The sequence below is a fragment of the Labrus bergylta genome, chromosome 8 (assembly GCF_963930695.1).
Source record: "Labrus bergylta chromosome 8, fLabBer1.1, whole genome shotgun sequence".
NCBI classification, from domain to species: Eukaryota; Metazoa; Chordata; class Actinopteri; order Labriformes; family Labridae; genus Labrus; species Labrus bergylta.
The window spans coordinates 10,268,283-10,290,939 of NC_089202.1; the positions used below are offsets into that span (position 1 = coordinate 10,268,283).

The 22,657-nt window shown below is 39.0% G+C and overlaps 2 protein-coding genes and 1 pseudogene across 16 annotated transcripts in view; 1 reads left to right on the forward strand and 2 right to left on the reverse strand.

Annotated features, from left to right (window-relative positions):
• LOC109986625 (uncharacterized) overlaps positions 1–11,211 on the reverse strand; it is a 32,402-nt gene extending 21,191 nt beyond the window's left edge. For 11 of the 14 annotated variants that reach the window (XM_029277964.2, XM_020637342.3, XM_029277965.2 and 8 more), the window contains exons 1-2: positions 7,911–8,064; positions 22–1,484 (exon numbers count right to left, since the gene is read on the reverse strand). In XM_029277964.2, the coding sequence (XP_029133797.2) occupies positions 22–1,484; position 7,911 (1,464 nt within the window). In that variant the 5' untranslated portion in view covers positions 7,912–8,064. Of the gene's footprint in view, positions 1–21; positions 1,485–7,906; positions 8,068–8,782; positions 8,926–11,140 lie in introns of those variants that run through there. The other 3 variants (XM_065957530.1, XM_065957529.1, XM_065957528.1) reach the window with 3 other exon arrangements.
• Positions 11,212–14,646: 3,435 nt separating this feature from the next.
• LOC109986594 (potassium channel subfamily K member 5-like) lies at positions 14,647–18,192 on the forward strand (annotated as a pseudogene).
• On the reverse strand, positions 18,189–22,304 carry LOC109986595 (serum paraoxonase/arylesterase 2). 2 transcript variants are annotated; one of them, XM_020637302.3, is made up of 9 exons: positions 22,158–22,304; positions 21,858–21,925; positions 21,552–21,607; positions 21,179–21,344; positions 20,074–20,197; positions 19,785–19,982; positions 19,598–19,679; positions 18,797–18,925; positions 18,189–18,709 (listed from the first exon to the last, which is right to left on the reverse strand). In XM_020637302.3, exons 1-9 carry the CDS (start codon positions 22,238–22,240, stop codon positions 18,548–18,550), a joined length of 1,068 nt encoding a protein of 355 aa, XP_020492958.2. In that variant the 5' UTR covers positions 22,241–22,304; the 3' UTR covers positions 18,189–18,547. The 2 variants fall into 2 exon arrangements, with proteins under 2 accessions (XP_020492958.2, XP_065813606.1); XM_065957534.1 differs by lacking the exon at positions 22,158–22,304 and adding an exon at positions 22,032–22,139.
• Positions 22,305–22,657: the final 353 nt, after the last annotated feature.

The following is a 22,657-nucleotide window of genomic DNA, read 5'->3' on the forward strand; positions in this document are numbered from 1 at the left end:
TTTTTTCAGTTTCACACTCACCTGTGTCTCTGCACTGCTGACTGAGTGCTGATCTGGAGCTTGTTCAGCTTCTGGCTCAGTTTTAAGTTCAGGCTCTGGAGCAGCAATCGGTGCTTTCACCTGCTCGTCACTTTGACTTTTCCCCTCCTTTTTTCCCTTGTTCTTCCCTTTCTCCTTTTTCTTCCCTTTTTCCTCTTCTTTCTTTTGTTTTTTCTCTGTCTTTTCCTCCTCTTTTTCCTCGTCTTTTTTCTTCACTTCTTCCTTCACCTTTTCTTCGTCCTTCTTTGTGGGCTCCTCTTTTGTCTTCTCCTCTTCTTTCTTTTTAGCTTTCTCCTCTTTTGCCTTCTCCTCCTCCTTCTTTTTGGCTTTTTCTTCCTCTTTCTTCTTTGCCTTTTCTGCCTCTTTTGCTTTTTCTTCTTTCTTCTTTGCTTTTTCGGCCTCTCTTGCCTTTTCCTCCTCTTTCTTCTTAGCTTTCTCTTCTTCTCTCTTCTTGTGCCTTTCTTCTTCCTCTGCTTTCCTCTTTGCTTTTTCCTCTTCCTTCTTCTTTACCTTTTCCTCCTTTTCTTTCCTCTTTGCAACTTTTTTGTCAGTGTTTTCTCCCTCTTTACTCTCTTTCTTTTCTGCTTCTGCCTCCTTGTCTTTTACATCGGTGGGCTCCTTTTCTTCTTTTGTCTCTGACTTGTCCTCCTCCTTTTCTACACTCTGTTGTGCTTTTTCATCCTCTTTTTTCTCTTCTTTATTCACCTTTTCATCCTCTTTTTTCTCTTCCTTTTTTACATTTTCCTCATCCTTTTCCTCATCTTTTTTCACCTGTTCATCATCCTTTTTGTCTTCTTTTTTCACCTTTTCCTCTTCCCTTTTCACCTCTTCCTGTTTTACTTTGTCTGCATCCTTTTTCTCTACTTTCTTCTTGGCTTCTTTTTTTTTCTTTTTACTGCCCTTCTTCTCAACTTTTTCTTCCTCTTTCTTTTTCTCCTCTTTTTTCTCTACATTTGCTTCATCTTTCTTTTTCACTTCTTTTGCCTCTGGTTTCTCTTCTGGTTTCTTCTCTTCTACCTTAACCTCCTCCTCTTCACCTTTCACTTCTCCCTCCTTCTTCTCTCCTGCCTTGTCGGCCTTTTCCTCTGTGTCTGCCTTGTCCTCCCTGGCTTTCTCTGCCTCAAACCCCTCTCCCTCAGAGCACTGCGAGCGCCGTTTGAGGAAAGAGGAGAAGAGGCGTGACAGACCTTTGCCAGCCGAGGTCCGGGTACGAGGTTTCAGCTGCTCCTCCTCAGGGGAGGTAGCTACTTCTGCAGTCCCAGGCTCGGAGGTCTGCTCCTGGGCCTTCTTGCTTGAAGGCTCCCCCTCTGGGTCAGACACTGCCGCCTCTGGTTTCTGCTTGTTCTCTGGTTCAGGTTCTGGCTCTGGTTCTGCCCCACTGGCCTTCTGCTTGCCCTCAGTGTCTGCCTCGCTCACCGCACTCGCCTCTGTTGTCATGGTAGCCACTGGGAAGGAGGACAGAAGGGAGTCAGAGATGGAGAAAGGTCACAGCGCTGTACAGAGTGACGGTACACAGAGTGGCTATACTTGGAACACAACAAATACGATTAGGAGCTGTGGAGAGTATGAAGGAAACATTTTACTTAACTTTGCTGTGAATGACAAACATATGTCCAGTAAGGACTGTACTTCAATGATGCAATAGTTTAGTTCATCGATCAATTGATCATGTTCAGCATTATGGCAAATTAGAGTAGTGACAGAACTATTTGAAGAAAATGTTTGTGCATTATTTTGTTTCATTCAATTAATCATAAAGGAAAAATACTAGTTTCCGATATGTAAATTTGCTTTTTTCTGCTTCACATGAAAGTATAATTTATTCATTTAACACAGACATACAATAACATTATTGCTGTAAAACCATGCACAAGTTTCAGATACACTGCTCTTAGTGTTTATCACAAAATGCTTATTTGCAAAACCTGCCCACAGGAGGCTTTTATCTGTTTGTTTGTTTTTTTGGATCATGCAAAATTAGTCATTGAAGGACTGTGGGATGTGGAAATATTGTGATTCTCTAAAAAAAAAGAAGTCACATCAATCAATTATAGTAATAGTTATATATAATATTTAATATCATCAGTTGTGGCTCTAAAAACAAAAAAAAAAGCTGAAATATTTATCTGTATTAATGATCGATTGTATAAACAAAGTAGTAATAACATCTTTTTTCATTACATGGTCATTATATCATAGAAAATGTTAGCTTTTATCATGCAAATAAGGTATTCTGAATCCATGTTTCATTCATCTCACTTAGTTTTATTTGACATAAGTGATTTAAACGGCTGCTTAAATATATTGTTAGCTGCCAACTCTAAATGGAATGAATGAGATTTATTCCATAAAACATGAAGCCAACTGCCACCCACAGATTATAAACACACATACTAAATACAAACACACACATAGACACACACAAACATCACCTCATCACACAATAGCCCTCCTTGTTGAAGAGAGTGTTTGTGTCTGCGTGGAGTTCTGAGGGCGAGCTCACAACTCGGACTATCGCAGACTCATTAAATCCCACCGAGACAAAGGAGGCTTTCTGTACTGAAGCTTCATATTAGCACCGCCTGCCCAGGATCATCCTCAACAAGCATTAACTGTCTTCTTCATCTCACCCACTGCACCCACCATGTACAGGTCAGCTTAGGTACGACAGCTAGGCAATGTATTGATACACCCCGAGGTGATACATAATGAAGTAATTGTTCATATTTCTTAGTGGATTGGGCAGTGCTACAAACCAGGAGGCTGACAGATTTATGGCAATGTGGGAATTTTGTGGATAAAAAGATGATGAAACGTAATTTGATGAGTATTTGAATTGCTTGATTAGCTAAAACTGGCTATTTAATAAAAAAATTAAGTTGTTTATCAATATTAATAAATCACATCTTAAATACATTGTAGACTCAGAAAAATGATTTGGGTAGGCTACTCAATAGGCTGATATTAGCTTATTACATACTTATCAGTATTAGTATATCTGTGGCACACAATCACATTTTTTCTTTGGTATAAAAAACAAGCTTAAAGAAAACTAATTCTAAAATTTAAGCCAATTGGTATGCAGTTGCTGCTACACAAACATTATACTGAAAGTAAGGTGTGTGTAATGTGATGCATCTAGTTTATTTAAACTATAAATAAATACATTGTCAAAAAGGTTATAGCAATAACTATGTCAGAGAATCTGTTGTTACATACTGTCAGAGCATGACATCAGTGATGTGCTTCACAGTCAGGGAATAAGGCCTTAGAGTTTAATGAACATCTCTTTGATTCCCTGGTGAGGCAGCGGCAACAAGAGGACAGAGCTGGTATATTTAGAAACTTCTAACCAGCTGATTAAAATCGCACAACTGACTAAAATACACCTCACATATTATGCAATCAAACATCCTGAGTCAGCCTCATCGGTTACACTGGCTCTCATCGACGACAATAACTGATTGCGTTTTGACTCATTTGCGTTCAATCTGGAGCAGGCGGTCTGTCTAATTGGGGACTAATGTGGCGGTGTTTGTCTCTTCCATATGTAGTTTAAGTCGCCTGCATTGTACAGGGTGGGGGAGGGGTGATGCTAGACAGGCAGACAGGCAGGCCAATCTTCCAGATGTACCATGCCTCCCCAAAGGGTGCAGCCCAGCCCTCTATACCATACACTTCCTACTGGCAGTGCAGGACAGCAGGAGAGGAGGAGGAGGGGGGAACTGACAGACAAAATCCTCTTTAGCCCTCCCATTGTTTGTGTCCAGTGACCAATAACTGTGCCGCGTACTATAACTAATCCTGCCTACCCTTCCCCCCACGAGACCCCCCATAGGCGTATTCCCTAGGTCACCACACAAACACACACAGACACACACACACACACACTGGTATGCATCATTGCTCATGGGCTCCTCTGGGTCTTTTAATGCTCTGTCATCTCAATTGTGATTGTCAGGAAACAGACATGCTCCTAATGGACCAGCTGAGCTTGTGTCTGCTGCCTCCTCCATTTTGTGTCGCCTCTCTAACATCTCTGCTATCGGCCAGCTGAGCAGGACCAACCTGCATCGTGACTGATTGAGATAGTGGCAGTAGCACAACGGGATCTCTTGATAAAGCATCCGTCTCTCATGAAACGAGGTGTATTTCTTTTTGGGTGTGGAGATAATTAGATGAAATATTGCCGTGCTGTAGAAAAAAAGGAAACCTGCCCTCAATCCTACATAATTAGAGTCTCTAATGAGCTAAATTATAAATGAAGTGGGCCGCCCTCTAGCAAAGAGCAGCTGGATCAGGTGCAAACACAAGGGTTTGAGTTAAATAAGGATCTGATTTAGAGTTGATGTGACTTCAAATTGAATTTAATGTTGCAGCAGTATGCTATTTTGAAATCTGATCCAATGAATTCCACTCTAAAATAGTAAGATTTGGATAACTTGCTTCTTTCATATCTGTTTGCATGCTTTAATTTAAGTATCACAGAATTTAGCAACAAACGCATTAATTTTTCCCTTCAAATTATTCAACAGCTTCATAATGATGATAGCCTCTTGACCTAACTGGTGCTAACCCTTAAACTTTGTGTTACGCTGGCTCCCCAGTTTGGCTAGACACCACGGCCTCTGTATCATGTCCTGTGATGATGAGGTGCGTGTCAGCAATTGTTTATATGTGTAATGAAATAAGACGGGATGGCTGAATGAGGAAGGAGCTTGCAGAGGAGGACATGGAGGAAAAGTATATAAATAGTGTGCTCAGGATGCAGGGACTCATTAGTTAGACTTTACAGACGAGCTCAGATCTATTTCTGTTCGCTGTGTGCTGCACACAACACGCATATGCACATGTGCATACCTGTGTGCACAGCAGCAGATGCACACATTACTAAAAATGAAAGCAGACAGATGAGACTGCATTTGGTTACATCCTCTTCACCACAGTTGGTGACACGTTTACATGAGATCAAAAATAACATTGTCATGTAGGAATAGTAGAACGAAAAGAAAGCATGTTTCCTGGGTACTGAGAGTAGGCTTAAGGAATTAGAAGGAGTTTAGAGTTAATCAGCCCCCAAGTGACCAAGTGAGATTATCTCCATCTATCTACCTGCCTACTGTATCCATCTCACTGTCTCCCTCCGCTCTGATTCTCTCTCTCTCTCTCTCTGTCTGTCTTTCAGTTGGGTGTGCGTGCCTTGTATGTGGGAGGGAGAGAAAAGCTGGCAGAAGCACAGTGGCGATCAGCTGTGCTGATTCATGGTTTATGGGGAGCCCCGCCTACCTGGCTGAATATCAACAGAAATGAACTGAAGGCCAAGATATCAGTCCTCTGGCCACATGGCGGCTGCTATTAACCTCACTAAGAGACACACATGCAAACATACACGCTAACACGTGCCTTGCAGACAAGTATGCATGTTCTTTTAGTGCACACAAGCCTGGCCAGTAACATCATTTTTATACATACAAAATTGGAAGGCACTGCGTTACCTTTTTAGTGCATTATGTGAGGCCCCATTTGCATTATAGATTAAGCAACTGATTTGTTTTCAAGTTTCACTTCACAAATGTGAAAATGCTTATTGCTTAGTTATATTTCCTAGAATCCAAAGCCACATTGTCAAATTGCTACTTCTGTCAAACAATCCAAAACAAACAACTGCTCATGTTCTATTTACTGTCATTTATGACCGAGAAGAGCAGACAATCCTCAACATTTTTCCTTAAATATCAGGGTATAAAATGTACCCTTTTTTTAATCTAGGCTTTTTCCCCCCACGCACAAAAGTGCAACTACTCCTCATTTGGTCCACATAATCTATTATCAAACTAGTTGACAATAAACTGTGTTTTCAGCTATTAATGAACAAAAAGGCCAACAACTCTAGGAGACAACATAATCACCTCATTAAATCATCATGACATGTAAAGTAATACAAACACAGTAACATTTGAATTAAGTGCTGTAATCATGGCGTCTATACAGCGGCATATCTTTTGAGTGCACTTCATGAAGTCTGACAAAATGATTTCAGGCTACAAAGGTTTATTTCAGCTTTGTCCTCTGGGTAAACCTATCCCAGACCAGGTCTTTGACTAATCAATACACACAGATGGTGTGTGAACCTGATGCTGTAACATGAACCGACATGGGAAAAGAATGAGGTAGCTTTATTGATTTACTGCGGTTTCCCTAAAAGCTATTCTGAATCCATTCCCAACATCACCTCAGCCACTGGACTAATGGTATATCTAGAACTTAAGTGCACATTATGACAGCAGTGTTCTCTTTATTTTGGAAATGTGCAAAATCCAGATGTGTGTCAAGAAATGTAAATGTGTGAGATAAATTTTCATCATCTAAATGAAATAATTCTGCTTAATTTTAAGAGAATTAGTTTCGTAAACATGGTTTGTAAGTTAGTCGAATCCACAGACTCCCTCATTCATAAGAACACGTACAAACCACTGTGTACAGTGTGTGGAGTCAGTTCCCTCTTTAGTCGTGCTCACACAACAGAGTAGTAGTCTAGCAGCACCAATGCATCATAACTCCCAAAAGAGGATTAACACCAGCAAGCTCTTCTGGGACCTTGTTGACCTCACTCTCACACAGCAGAGCCAAAAACATCCTTCAGCATCACTTCAGCCGTTTGTGTGTACACAACACTGCTGACTCGGCAGCACTACAGAAGACCCCGAGCACCCAGGCCTCACCATATTGTAACCTCTGTGTTTACTTCTACTGCTCATGTAAGCACTTGGCAGTCCCACTGCATTAATGCTGCCTCTGTCTCTGCCTTGTCCTCCCTACGTCACATCTGCAGCTCCATAAAAGATTATCTAACTATATATATCCAGAGCTATCATCAATGGAGATGAGGCTTATTGGATGAGTTTCTCCTAAGTGCAGGACTGTGAACACAGACACACTTTCTCATATGCTGCCCTCCAGAGAAGAAGGATATTTTTAACCCATAGTATCTGGGGGTAAAAGCAAGACTTGTCGAGCAGAAAATGAAATCCAAAGCAATGCCACTGCAGAAAAAAAAAAACAACAACTGTACATTTGAGAAGAAACGCACCTCAGAGAGAAGCATTGACACAAAGAACATCCTGACATAGGAAAGTGCATCATCAGGAACAATAACTGTTTCACATTTATAAGACTTAGGAGAGAAAACGTGATAAAAATGGCACATTCGGTCACTTTAAATCTTCATTCAGGGTTTATTTTTTTATCGTATTGAAAACTTTACACCCTCTGCAGTGTGGGCTACTTTGTGTTAAGAGGACCCCATATAAAATATTTTCCCCCATAACTCTTAAAATGCTACCAACAATAAGGCTGCATTACCACAACATAGCCTACAACGCGTGTCTCAAAACGAAACAAATAGGCTGCATTAGGAAATGATTTGTTCTAAAATGTAACCAAATTGTGCGCCCTCTTTTAGCAGAGACGACCTGCATGCCCATTCATTTTCACAAAAACAACTCGCACATGTTGGAAGCACAATTGCTGCCTCCGTACACACGGACCACTTTTGATTTACGGTGATGAGTGCCGACTTATTTAGACCAAGTCGGGAAATATAAAAGCTATACTATTTTAATTGAGTCAGGAAATTATATATGAAATATCGCATCGTTGTCTCGCTTAAAATTAGTCAAATTTTCAACTTTTTTTTTTTTTTTTGGAACGAACCTTAAAACAGTCAAGCTACAGGATGGGTCCTGCGTGCCAGGGTATTTAAACAATCTGTGTATAAAAATGGCGCCGAATGAAGTAACAAAACAAATAAACACTAAATCATCACAGTGCGCGCGCGCGAGGGTTATACATCTTACATATAGCTTACCTACTCTAGGATTCGCATCAATGGAGACGAAAACAGCATAAAATCCGATAAAATGCAATATTCCGCACGTTCAGAGGAGAAACAATGTTGCGGAGCGGCACATGCTTTGTTGTGCTGCTGAAGGTGTCCGATGCTCGTAAATGGGTGGAGTCTCACAACGAGGATCGGACTTGAGTTGACCAACTGAGCAGCGCGAGCACGCCTCACAACCGCATGTTGAGGTGAAGGAGACGAGCACAACTATCCTCACAATAAAACTGCTCGAATATATTTTCTGCCAGTGTTGGTGTATGTTTGTCCTTGGAAACGGTCGTGTTTACTTTTTCAGTTTCAAATCACAGTTTAATTACAATGTTGGAACAGTAGCCTCGTCACAGATAAAGGCCTACCCAACAGGCATGGAGCAATCATTAACACAGTACAATGTCCAGAAACAGGAGGGAGGCTCAGGGGCGACATCATTACTCCCCACAGTGTTGCCCAGTCTTTTCAGGCCACAACGTGGTGCATTCAAGTGCACAGTATGAGAGCAGTCAGTACTACAAACTGGAGCCAGTTCGGGAGATATTAAAAGAGGCAATGTTTCAAGCATCCAGCATCTTATCTTAAAGGGAAAAAAAACACAACTCCAAGTCAACACATGTGTGCCTTATAATGTGCACAACACATACACACAAGCTGTTTATGGAGTCCTGCATGCTCCCCACCCATCTGTCTGACCCCATTAGGGCCATACAGCTCATAGGCAGGGGGGGGAGGTAAAGGGGTTCATTATTCTCTCACCCACACGGTATTAGAGGAACCACCACCTTTGTCTCTGACATGTTTAATATTTCGGACCAATTTATATACAATTATTTGAATAAAAAGTCTTACCAGTTCAATTGGGATTTCCTAAGTGTGTTAGAAATTCCAAATGAGTAGTCAAAAAGCTCGGGGAACAACGCGCAATGGTAGGAGAACATGCTAGAGAACAGTGAATAAAAAAAGTTTTTTTTTTTTTTAGACTTTGATCAGTGATGACACACAAGCAGCGCTACACTACAAAAACAGTTGGCGTTAAACATTTACAGTAACACAGTGCTCTCACAGGAAAGAACCTGGACAGGTGCAACCAAAGATGGAGCTATTTCTGATACGTAGATAATTTCTGTTTGGGATTTAGTTTGGGGTGAAATATCAGATTGATTAAAAAAAAAAAAAAGGAAAATTCAGGAAGACAGACAAACAAACAATGACTTCGTGAACCGCTTGTGTTGCCTTCAGTTGCTTAGGAACCCTGCCCTGCCCAAGGAGCAGGTGTTGAGCTGGACCCAGGAGAGGGAGGAGAAACAGAAAAGAGGGGAGCAAAAGAGCAGCAGCAGCAGCAGCACTGGCAGACCCACAGTCCCCTGAGACAGTGACAGACTGGAACCACAGACTCAGAAATGAGCCAGCAGACACACCCAAAACACTGACACACACTTTCTGTTTTTTTCCCCCCTCTTCATTTGTTCAAAAGCGCGGGCAAACACGCACACATGATGCTGCAGTGCAGTACTCCAGCTGAGTGCATGGGGGTTATGTTTGTTTGGAACATCTTTATCCCTCTCTGGCTCCATCACTCAGGGATTACATAATGTCCCATACCACTTCCACCCAATTCATCTCACTGTGACTTTCAGCACTGCATCTGGGTACACATCACACAACATGCCGCATTTCTGCCAGGATCTTATGTAAAACAACTTGGAAAAAAGGCTTTAAATATGAATTTTGCGTGCAGTGATGCAGTGCATGTGATAAAAGCAGGGCTGCAGGGGTTTTATTTGTGCTCCGGATTTGAGCTTCCAAGAGCACTGACATGATAGATGGTAACAGTGCATCAATATTCATACTGCACTATTATGTTATGAAGAATTTATGAACCAGGATTGTTCCATGCTCCTACCACTTTCTGCAAGCAGACATGTTGTCCATCATTGTTGTTTTAAGGAGACATTTGAATTCTAACCCTCCCCTTCAGTGAGTTCAAGAATGTTGTTTCTTTGAAGTGAGGGATTTTGAATATAATATAATACAGAATACAGAGAATAGGACAGGACAAATTCCCCACAAAATGTAGTCATGGATTCTTTGTAGCTACTAAAAATATTACATCAAGATATTTTGCAACGCAATTAGTCATATTGCAAATGCAATGTTTATAATAATAAGCATGCACTAATGTGAGATCTCTTAAAATCACCCTGTAAGCCCTGGAGCTCACAGTACTTTGAACAGATTGTGGTGGACATTCTAGGCCATGCAAGTACATGCTACATTGAGTTTGATCATCTGCTGTTACTGTAACAGATTACGTCTTCCTAGTGTACACTGCCACCTGGTGGAGAGGAGGTGAATGTATGAGCTTTTTAAATGCATGCTGCTTATTGGACTAAACAATAAGTGTTGCAGGTCTGCAGTAAAATGAGCCCCTCATGTTAACCCCTCAAAAAACACGAGGTTTCTCATCAAAAAATAATGCACCACCTCTCCTGCACACTGGTACTTTCCTAAAAAATTAAGATAAAAAACTAATTTGTAAAATATCAAGTAAGGGCTACATTAATATATTGCTGTAAGGGAGAATCCCCACTAGTACCAATGTTAGTTATCACAGAGTTGTAATGCATGCTGGGAGCATGTGTTCATGCGAGATAAAGTGTTTGTGACGAGCTCACTGAGGGCTACATGGCTGCACAACCACTCCCATGAATGTTGAAAAGTATTATACATTTCTTGGACTTAATCAAACAATAATGGAATCACTCAGTTAAGTGTAACAACATGTTTGCCTGGAATATAAAGAGATAGTTTGATGTAAAAGTGTCCGTATTCTACACAAATAAGAATAAGCTGTGATAGAGAGGCAGCCAATACATTGCATGAAAGAGACACACAAGGAGTCTGAACAGAGATCCCTGATGGAAAGCCTCGTCAAGCAGAAGCCAGAACAATTTAATATTTTATAGTCTCTGTTAAGACTGATGAGCTGCTCTGCAGCTGAGAGCAGGGTTCTATAATTAAAGTCATACCTTGTTTTAAATCATATTAAGGGGGTCTCATCTTGACATGTGCATTTTTATACAATTTGTTGTATTTACTATGTTATTTATTGTATGCTAACAACAGTACAATAACATCAAAATAGATCTGGTTCAATCTGCTCCTTTCTAAAACAACAGTTTCACTCTAAAACAACGTAATACTCACATTAAATCCATGTTGAAGATCAGTGTAGATCGCATGGACAATCCCAAACAGTGTTCATGACCAGGTCAGAGAGAGGGGGGAAAAAAAAAATAAAAAAAAACTTAGGTTATGATAGGACATAGGATGATACAATCCCAGTTAATGAAAATAAAAATAAAAGGTGCCACATAAAGGAGTTGTATAGTCCTAAAGGGGACCCTTATTTTCAGACTAATTACCCGAACTATCTGAAAGAAATCACCCAATGACTGTTAAAGGTAGCCTTAGCAATAACATAATTGAAGTGTCACAATATAAAAAGCTTTGTGTAAATATCCTAGCATCTTTTTCATAAACATAACTTAGTAACCAGGTTATACAAGTCAACAGGGTTTCCTCTCGTTTCCTTTTTTTTCTGTCATCAGCATCATTATTGGCTCATACTGTAGGATAAGATAATCTTTCAATTTGTTAAATTCTTTCTGATAAGTAGGCCAGGTATCGTGTATTGTAAAGTATTTAAGTCACAGTAGAGTATCTTCCCAGTGAGGGAAACAACAACAACAACTATAAAGACATTCACTATAATTTTTGTATTGAATTCTGCTAAATAGCTACGTTAGGCTAAGGCTTCATATTTGAGCCGTGTTTCTTCTTTGAAGGCTGACAACATAAACATCACTGACCTCTTCTTTTTTAATCCCTCTAATACGCTGCACTGAACTCTGAACGAACTGCCGCCGTGACGAAACTGGAAATGTAAACGCTCACTGTAATAAAGGTGTGCAATAAAAACACGACAACAGTGTTTGAGAGGGCGAGTCTTACCTGTGCAAACAGATGTGTTTCCTCCACCTTGAGCTAGGTGCCATAATTCCGGTGTTTCCCTACAGGACAAGTTGGAGACTATCGATCAGGTTTCAGAAGAGAGGCGGCGTCGCAGCAATGACGAAGCACTAAAAGCAGGGCTGGGTGGAGATCAGAGGTGGAAGTGTTACTTTAAAAACACACGCAGATAAGCAGTTCATGTTAAAAAGTTATGATGTGCCATTAGCATCTAGGAAGAAAGATGCAACATTAAAATTCTGTACAAGCACAAGGCATTTCTGACCACATTAACAGGTGAGTCAGGTGAGGTCTGGTATAATTCCTGGTATAGGCTAATTCCTGCAGCACAATGGTTGTTAGTGGGCGAAGTAACCTAAACTAGGCTACTTTAGTTTAGCTGACTGCACTGAAAGAAGGATGAAGACAATAATGTTCATTTATAGGTTACGAAAATGAGTCTTACCAAAATGTCAGCTCAGTGTTAAATACGCACAGGTGTTGTTTACATGTTGAGTGCAAGTGCCGGGTAACAGAACAATGTGTGGTCAGTGGTCAAATATTAAGCTTTTTGTTTAACCTGTGCCACCTATGTTGCCAGTCAAACGGTGAATAGTCACAGACAGGCTGATAATAGTTAAGAGTCACAGCCACTTCTCTTGTGTATGGGTATGGGGTAATGGTGCAATTGTGCTGCACTGCATTTTTTTGTAAATCCTCAAGGGGGCACTGATTTTGTGTGTGCATGTGTTGATAGATCTTAAAACTTTTTTTTTAAAGTAGCCTTCCCCTTTGTCTACGTATATCAAACTCTTTAACAAAGCGTTTCCACACGTTTATTGATTTAATGGCTACTCAATTCTGCTTTAGCCTAAAATGTTCCGGTTTTTTATTATAGGACTAGGCTATAGCCTATTAATTCCCCTTAGTACATGAGTGCTTCTAGTTATTTTGTGCTTTTTACATTAGCTGTGCAGTTTTCAGATCAACTCAATCATAAAACACAGGAGGCTGTACATTAATGAATTAATAAAAAGTGTTGGTTTGTTCATAGGTTGATCAATTCACAATTCTTGTACATTTCTTCTGTAAGTTAAATAGAGAATTGGTCTTTGTATTGCATGCTTTTCCACTTATGGTTTCTACCTCCATACTGTAAGTCATATACAGAACTATAAGAGAACAATAATGTGTATAAGGACTTCTGGTCTGGACATAATAAAGGCTTAAATATATGGCTCCATTTAGTGACTTTATTCTTTAAAAGCAGAGTGAACTTCCAAAGGGCACAGCTCACCTCAGTCGAGCTGCCACAGCTGGAACATCGGTCTCAGTATTACCTAAAAAAAACTGTGGTTCATGTTGTCACTGCTGCTGTTGGCCATGTAAAGTATGTTAGTCAAATATATTAGACATAGAGTGTTATAGGCCTACGTTCAGTTTGGGAACTTAAACAAGGCGGGTTTTTTTTTAAGACAGAGGGATAAATAGACTATCAGCATCATTGCCTTCACCTTTCAAATGCAGCATATACTGTAGAGAGGACAACACCTCTCATCTATTATCATGCTGAGCAGCAAGGATCCACCCAGTCTGATAACTATACACACTTCACGCCAGCCTTCTGGATGCTCCACACGTGAAGATAAGAGCAACCGTCACAGGCAACACACATCGGCTTACGCACACGTGTGCATAACTATTTAGACAAGTGGTTCCCAAAAGTGGGGACCGTGACCCCCTGGGGCGTCGCAAGACAGTGAGAAGGAGGTCGAGAGAATTCTTCCAAAAACACATTAAATGAAAAAGGACATAAAATGTGCATATTTGAAACATTATTGTAAAAAATATATATACAAAGACACTAGCTCAAGAAATGACTTAGGTTGTATGTCTAGCATTTGTTTTATAATAAATTACTAAAATAATATCACAATGATCAGGCTGGTGTGTTCATGTGTGTTGTTCTGATGCCAGTGTTTAGGCCAATAAGTGTGCCCTACTGTGAGAAAATGTTTTAACCACCTCCATGGACAGTGTGGGTCCCCAGTCTCTTAGCACCTTATTTCTGGGGGTCACTGGCCAAAAGGTTTGGGAACCCTTGATTTAGACTACTGAGGACATGATGCCTGTTGAGGAAATTACTAAGACTTGACTCCACACAATACGACTCAAGATGGCTTATGAAAGTTTATACTTAAGAAGAATACTCATGAGGAGACATGACATACCAGGGTCGTGTCACATTGACCCACCTAGACTAATCTGTGACGTCAATAACACTGGAGCAGACAACAAGTCTACCATACATCCTTGCAGATATCAGGAAAAACAGTTGAAACTCTCTAAGCTGTACTTGGTGTATTAATAACAACTGAACTCTGTCAGGTCTGACTGACACTAAAAAACAGTGAATAAACATAATGACATCTGTACATTATAATCTAAATAACTACAGAAATTCCACCACAATGCCCACTGTTGAATGTTTACATCTGCTTCTTGCAAGTAGCCTATTCAGAAACATAGATTGATATATGTCATTTTTGAATTGTACTCTGGTAATTAACAATTGGACATTTATGTAATTATTGATTTATAAAGGGAAAGTATCCTACATATTTACTGATCAGATCACCTTCAGAGCTGAACTATGGAGCTGAATCAGTCTTCAGCCAGAGAAGTGTGTTTCATTGTGTCTGACCAGGAAGAGAGCCCTGTGGGTTGGATAACGACGCGGTCTCTTAGTGTGAACATGAGCTCGTCGGCGCTGTTACACTGAAGTTATGACTTAAAAATGGCAGATTCGGGTCCGTTTTTAACGTCATGTATTATTTTCTACCTGTCGATCGGTGCCGCAATATTTCAGATTCTCGAGGAGCCCAACTGGAAATCAGCCAAGGACAAATACATCTTAGCAAAGGAGAACATTTTGAAGAACTATGCCTGCTTAACCAAAGAAAGTCTGGATGAGATTTTAGAGGTATGCAGCATTTAGGCTTTATCATATTTAACTGTTTTCATTGGTCTGACAAAAAAAACAAAACATGGTGGTTAATGATTCATTGACAACATAAATAATTCTTTCATTAGGCTACCTTGAAGAGAGTAGGCTTCATTTGATGAACAAATAACTATCATCAATTCTCATCAAGTTCTAAAACGCCATAAAGAAAAAGTGTCCCTAGGCTTACATAGACAGCGTTTTATAGACTTGTAATTTAACTAGCGATAACTTGTTATCAAAGAGTCAAAGTAAAGTTATCAGTAGGCTAAATCATGACACCACTGAACCTGTTTTTCTGCTTTACCCTACAGTAAGCAGTGATCTGTCTAGAAGCGGACCATTACAATAAAACGCCTAAAATTTGACTCAAAATGTTCATACAGCAAAGTTGTTAGCAATTCTGATTGAAAAACATGGTGTTTGTTTCAAGCGTGACGGAACATGTCTCCCTGAACCACAGATATTTTACTGTTTGCGTAAAGGTGTGTCGCTGTAATGGCAGCGTTTCCTGTATTTTAGTTGAGTCATTATAAACGCCTTCTTTACCTGTTTGAGTAGAGAGAATTGTTCCTGTGTTTACACTCACAGATCGTGTCTGAGGCAGCAGGACAAGGTGTAACCATCACAGGGGAAATTCATCGGAACTCGTGGGACTGGGCCAACTCTGTCATCTTTGCTTCCACCATCGTCACTACTATAGGTTTGTGCTGAAGATCTTGCCTACTTACTTTTTTAATTTGTCAGAGTAAGCCTCTACATGGACTTTGCATACATGAAGAACAATAACGACAGAAAAAAGATGAGTGATTTATTGAAGATTGATTAAAAGTTAAGAAACAACAACAACAACAACAAACAAACAAACACTTTTCTAGGTCTGGAAATCATCTTGAAGAGTTATTAAAAAATAAGAGAAAGAGAAAGTGTTGAGCTTGATCTCCAACATCAACAATTGTAGCTTTATTTTTTTATTTTTTTTCTCATTATTAGTATTATTTTTTCTTCTGTAAATCTTAATTTAATTATTTTTTCTCTCTTCGTACCTTTTCTTTGGATTTTTATCTATTTTTATTTTATTTCATGTATGATTAAAAAAAAAATATATATATATATATATATATATATATATATATATATAAATGTGCCAGGATGAACAGAATTTGTGATGAAATATGAGAACTTGTAATGAAGTAAAACAGCCTGCAATAAAGTATTTAAAAAAAAAAAACAAAAAAAAAAACAATTGTAGCTTACAATAATAAAACATTGAATTTCAAGATTCATTTTAAGGTTCTTCTTGCCAAATTGTCATTGACTTTCAAGAATAAAGCATCTCATAAAGCATGAGAAAATCATCATTAACAAAGTCAAAAGAGTATTTGTAAAAAAAACTTTGATAATGTAAACCAATACCTGTCATAGTGGTTCAATAACATTTCCATCTCATCTGCAGGTTTTGGTAATGTTGCTCCAAAGACTCAAGGTGGCCGTGTGTTCTGCATCCTGTACGGCCTGTGTGGGATCCCACTGTGTCTGGTTTGGATCAGTCAGCTGGGTTCGTTCTTTGGAGACCGGGCCAAGCGTCTGTCTGGAGTTCTGATCCGTAAAGGGATCTCGGTGGTAAGAAGAAACTTACTGAAAGCAGTGGTATTTTTCTGAATACTATTTTGAATGAGTAAACTCCAAGTTCTAATGTTTTATTTCCCCCTTATGCCAGAAAAAGGTCCAGTATACCTGTACAGCCTTGTTCCTGTTATGGGGGCTGTTTGTGCACCTGCTGATTCCTCCATTTGTTTTCATGTCTATGGAAAAATGGAGCTACCTGGAAGGGATCTACTACTCTTTCATCACACTGACAACAGTTGGTTTTGGAGATTATGTAGCAGGTAGGTTTGATCTCCTCTTAATTTGTTTATTGTTACTTAAAGGTTAAAAGTGGTTTTGGACTTTCTGTTTTGTTGTGTCCTCTTCATATGTTGGTGCACGGACTCTCCTTTCAGGTGTAAATCCAAACATAGATTACCCCAGACTGTACAGAGTATTGTCAGAGTTATGGATCTACATGGGCCTGGCCTGGCTGTCTCTCTTCTTCAGTTGGAACGTCAACATGGTCGTGGAGGCTCACAAGGTGCTAAAGAAAAAAAGGAAACTCCGCCACAGACACTTATGAGGATGCCCCTTCTGTTGCGGAAAATTCCAAGTCGAATGTAAAACCGACAACTATCGACATCTTCAACTTCCCAAAGGATGATGACTACAGCACAATTATCAAGAAGATCGGAGACAGAACCAACACAATAAGTCCTCTAGAGAACATTAATCGCTCTAGGAGCTGCAGCGACATCAAAGCCCTCAACATCCAGACCCTGGATCACTCGCCTCGGCACACACGGTTGATCAGTATTAGTGACGTGTTTCTGAATGCAAAGGCTAACGAGGACAAGGATAAACAAAATGAGGTGTGTACTATACTAGAAGAAAGCAACATAGACCCTGATCCTGCAGCAGACATGAGGAAGGATAAGGATGAGAACAAGGACAGTTGTGCATTTGATTCAGAAATTATAATCTTAACTGTACCTACTGTACCGGACCATTCTGCAGAAGAAGAGAGTACGCAGCATCCTAATGGTGGGGGGACAAGGTTCACAATTTCCAAGGTAAAAGAGACACATTTGGTAATGGAGAAGGATGAAAAGGGGTGACTTTTCCTTACCTCTAACAAAACGTCACTTCCAGTCAGGCTGTGTTGTTTTATAAAATAATGTAGTATTTACTGTTAACTTTTTAAGGAACTGAATTTAGTGTAAATGATTCCTGTTGCCTGTAATTGTTATTTTCTGATAAAGCAATGGTGCCAAATTGTAATAAATATGCCCTTAACCTGATAAAAAATGTACTTAAACCCAATAATGTAAAATTAACGTTAGGGTTCATAAAGACAGTTTTTTTCATTGTATCTTTGGTTCAAAAAAAGTAATGAAGTTAAAAAAAAAAAAAGAAATGTCCTATTCCTGCCCATTTCTGTTGTTCCGCTTCTGTCCTGTTGGCGGCAGTAGTTTAGTTCCAAGTTTATCAAGAGTGTGAGGTAAAAGGTAAAAAAAAAAAAGCTTAAACTACAAATGTAAAAGAAAAAGTTAAAACAAAGAACTATCTAATGTTCCTTTGAGCATTTTTGATTTGTAAGGCATGGAGCCATTGTATACATTTAAAATAAAAAAGTTTTAATTCCAAAAATGAATTATATTATTGGGATTTATTAAATTTATCACACTTAAACATTTCAAGTGCAATTTCTATAACAATTTTCAGGCATTATAACTTTTACATTTCATAAACTGTATAACAAAACGATTTTGTTCTACACAAACTAAGGCTGTAGTGCAAATATGTTTATACTTTATCTTGTAAACCATGCAGTCTATGCATTAGCCACACTCAGTGAGCTGCTGTACGCATCAGGTAAAACATTACTCCCATTTTTAAAATGGCAAATCAAAGTTTCATTTATTAACAGGCCTACAGTTTCTTTAGCCAGATCTTTTAAAAACAGAACTTATGTGTTTAAACATTGTGAGGCCTACAGAATGCACAGATTATTTCAAATCACAGTACAGGGCTTTGTGAAAAACACTGCCGATAAGCAGCTTTCCCTCAAAGCGAGCTGCCACACTGGAGGCCATGATCACTTTGCCATTATCAGCGTACTCTTGGCTCACCACTGGCTGCTCCGAGTGAATGCTCTTGATCAGGATAACCTGGCGGAACATTAAAATATAACACACATGTTTAACTGTTCACATACACTATTTTTAAAAAAGAAAAAGAAAAATGAATACACAAACCTCTGAGCCAGGGGGATCTTTAGGGTTATAGTTGAAAAGCTTCATGCCATTTGGATGACAACCCAGCCATAGGTCACCTGTCCGGTGGTCCACCTCGATGTTATCACAAAGTGACCCCAAATCTACAGACTGGTGAGAAGGGTTACAGCAAATTAGACTACAGAATGTCAATTGCTTTTTTAAGATTTAGTTGTGGAAAAGCACAGTAAAAATAATGTTAAAAGTGCTTTGCCTTTATGGGAAATATGCTTTGCCTTTTTGCCTTCTTGCCAAGGTTGATCAAAAGGGCCATCTCTCGCTCTCTCTCTCCCTCTCTCATTTGTCAATACACTAAACATAAAGTTGTAGCCAGCAAGAGTTAGCTTAGCATTTAAACCTGAAAAAGGCACAATGCTAGCCTGGCTGTTAAATGTTGTTTTGTTTGTATAATGTGTACATATCTACTTAAAGTAGATCTAAAGCTAAATCTGGTATCAAGTTTGCTTTGCTTAAACCTGTAACAGGGGAAATACTAGCCTGGCTCTGGCCAAATGTGACATTATCTACTAACAGAATACCTCATTATTCAGTAATTATTATTACTTATTGCTTGTTTAATATGTACATATACTTAAATATTACAATTTTCAGATTTACAAAGGGTTTTTCCATTTTTAAGGTAAGTGAAGCTAACGGGCTGCTAGCTGTAGCATCATATTTTCCTGTTATATAGGCTATATATATATATAAAAACAAAAAGGATGTCTTAAAATATCAAACCAATTGGTTTCTTTTATACAAAGTAAGACAATACTGCATTACCTTAACAAACACTAGTTGTTCCCCTTCTTTCCTCTCAAAAACTTGTACGTCATGGCCTATACTATCAGCAACATAAATATACCTGTAAAATAGAGATGTATTAGTTTAGTGTTTTATTGGAAAGGTCTGGAAATACATCCAGTTTTAATAAAAAGTCATGCAGTGTTTTAAATAAAGTGGGATTCACCGTTTGTCCGGAGAAATGTTGATGCCATTTGCACTCAGGAAGCCGCTAGCCGCCACCCTCACTTCATTGGGACTGTAGTAGACCACCTCACACCAGCGGAGACCCAGGAGGACAGTCAGGTGAAGTGCATCATTTGGAAAGGAGTGATCATTTGTGGCGTAGAAGCTCTCGACTCCAACAGCAACTATGTCATTTACACTGAAAGATATTGAATAAGGTAAAATACGTTAAGTTTGTAAAAAAATGTGTCACACCATTTTATTTGAGTCATACAGTTAGGCCTACATACCTGTGGAGGAGGGGGTGGATGATAGTTTTCAGGTGCACAAGTGTGTTCTCTTCAACAAATTTGAAGATCTCTACTTGGCTTTTGTACTGAGGGTGATTGACCACAAACAGGTAAACAGAGTCATCTGGAAAACAAGCATTTGTGTTTTCATTATTGATCTGAAAATACTGGCTCACCATTGTTTTTAAATGTTACCCGAAGATATCAGTCCTGTTTAATTTGGCAACACAACAGACCAAGTCCCTCAGAATAACCGTTGTCTAGTCTGCATGTTGAGGAGGTAGAATGGTAGATAGCAATCTAATATCAATGACATCCAATGAAAAAACGTATACCCTGTATTCATGAAGATAAGTGTAAGTCTTTTAAAGGGAAAGGAAGACTCCACCACTACCAATAAAAACTACTGTAAAAATGTGATAATAAAAGTAGATATGGGAAATAGTTATTGCAGGGAAAATGCAAGTCATAAACACAAAAACTGCTTGATTGTGGGAAAATCCTAAGTGTTTTTACTTTAAATTATATGAATAGGTTTAATGCATGAATTTTATTTGTAAAAAAAAAAACCAAAACCTTAAGACTCATATACATGCAGATCTCCTCTTTTTACATTTATTTCACTTTGATAGCAGAATGTTTGGTCTACAGTTGTCCCTATTTCCCATTCTACTTCTTGCTCTTTAATTAACTGGCTTAGTCTTTATTTTAAGATTTTATGATGTTCTTCAACAGAAAACGGCAAAACCAGAGAACAACAGTCCATTTAGTATGATGAGCATTACCTGAATTCTCATCAAAATACATCCACTGGAAGAGATCTTTGATGCAAGTAACTTTTTACCTCTTGGGTATTTTCTGTCATTTTCTTTTTTGCGTTTTCTCACTTTTGAGGCAATTTTTACTCCATTCATCAACAGTATAAACTTTAAGATCACAGTTCCTACTGTGGCCTTTAAAAATGGGTATGAGATATGAGGATATATATGGAAACTATGATCATTAACCATTTTAAGAGCAATGTTTTGAATAAAAATATTTTTCACTCAGGGATGATTATTACATCCTTCCTTTTTGTGTTTTCTGCACCTGATTTGTACCTCACCTGCTTCATCAGTGTACACACTGATGCCATGAGGGTTAAAAGAGCTGAGGTCAAGCTCTCCTTTGATTTGGAGCTCCACTGGTTTTGGCTTAGGGTGCAGGAGATCCAAAATGTACAATTTCCCGGGTTCATCAGAGAAAGAAGGCCCTCCAGGATAATGTAACCCCTGAGTGGAAACATAGGATGTGAGCTGATGGGAAAGAGCTGTGATTTACCTCGAGGAGGTTGTTACACAAACATGACTACCTGAATTATGTCAACTAAAGTCATTGATAGTCACAAATTATTTCAAAGTACTGATCTGTTTGCAACAATATGTTGAGAAAGAAAACAGCGAAATAATTATTTACAACTATATATGTTAATAACATACTGTGCTTATAAAGGCCAGTCCATCTCTTAGTATTGTGATATCCTCTGCCCCATATTCTGTACAAAGCAAAGCAAACGTTATTATACTTCAAACGTCTTTAATTTTACTACTCAAGCTTACATCATTGCCCACACTTGACCCACTGTCTGCTAACAGGACTTTAGACTTGTGTTGTATGATCACATTTGACACATAAGTACGGTTAAATAAATCCAAAAACATGTTTAAATCACATGACATTTGTTGACAAAAAAAATCTCAAAATTAAGACACTGACATGAAAATATAGTAGACAGAATTGCCTACCTATATTCTTTAAGGATTGACAGTTGAGGTGTTTCACAGACACTTCTCTGTAAGCAAGGCTGAACTCCCTGCAGAGAAAATCCAATATAACAAAGCCTTTTTGGTAAACAAAACCAGAACCTGCAAGCACTGTAACATAAAACTGTACTATTAGCAGAGCTTAGGTATACATACATCCAGAGTCCTCAATTCCTTCATACACATAATGTAGTAAGCAACAGCTGACACAATTCAAAATAAGTACAGGTTATCAACTTGTATTCCTCCATATGTCTCGAATTTACTTTAAAAATTACCTACATTAATTTAAGGTATTGATGTCCAATAAAAGCTGCAAAAGCAGCGACAAGAGCAGCAATTAGTGCTTTCCTCATGGCAGCCATTAGAAGTCAAAGGTCAGTTTATACAGGGGTTATACGAGAACTCTTCCTGATTGCATTCACATAGGTTCACTGTAGATGGAGCCAAAGTGCCAAACCTATGTCAGTATATTTGTTCATGCAGAGTTTACAAAACCCAGATGGAATAGTCCAAATTGGCATTGAAATTATTCCAGTTGCAAAACGTCTCCGCCCACAGCAGATATGGACCATGGGGTCAAGTCAGTAGGCATTGCACTCACCGAGTCAAACCACACCTTGGAAAAAAACAAACACATTAAAAGCAAGGAGGCTTAAAGGAATATTAAACAGTTAGGGTGTCAGTTGTGTTGTATGAATACTGTTTGTACTGAGAGGAGTGGAGAAGTTGAAGAAAAGTAGGCAAAGGGATGGACAGACTTGAATTTCTTGAAGACAAGA

Bases quoted from the DNA above. Each gene is read 5' to 3' on its own strand.
- LOC109986595 (XM_020637302.3), bottom strand. From the start codon at position 22,240: ATGGCTGCCATGAGGAAAGCACTAATTGCTGCTCTTGTCGCTGCTTTT. The intron at 19,680-19,784 runs GTGAATCCCACT...TCTATTTTACAG, and splicing joins AACATTTCTCCGGACAAACG to GTATATTTATGTTGCTGATA. The intron at 18,926-19,597 runs GTAATGCAGTAT...CCTTCTCACCAG, and splicing joins AACAACTAGTGTTTGTTAAG to TCTGTAGATTTGGGGTCACT.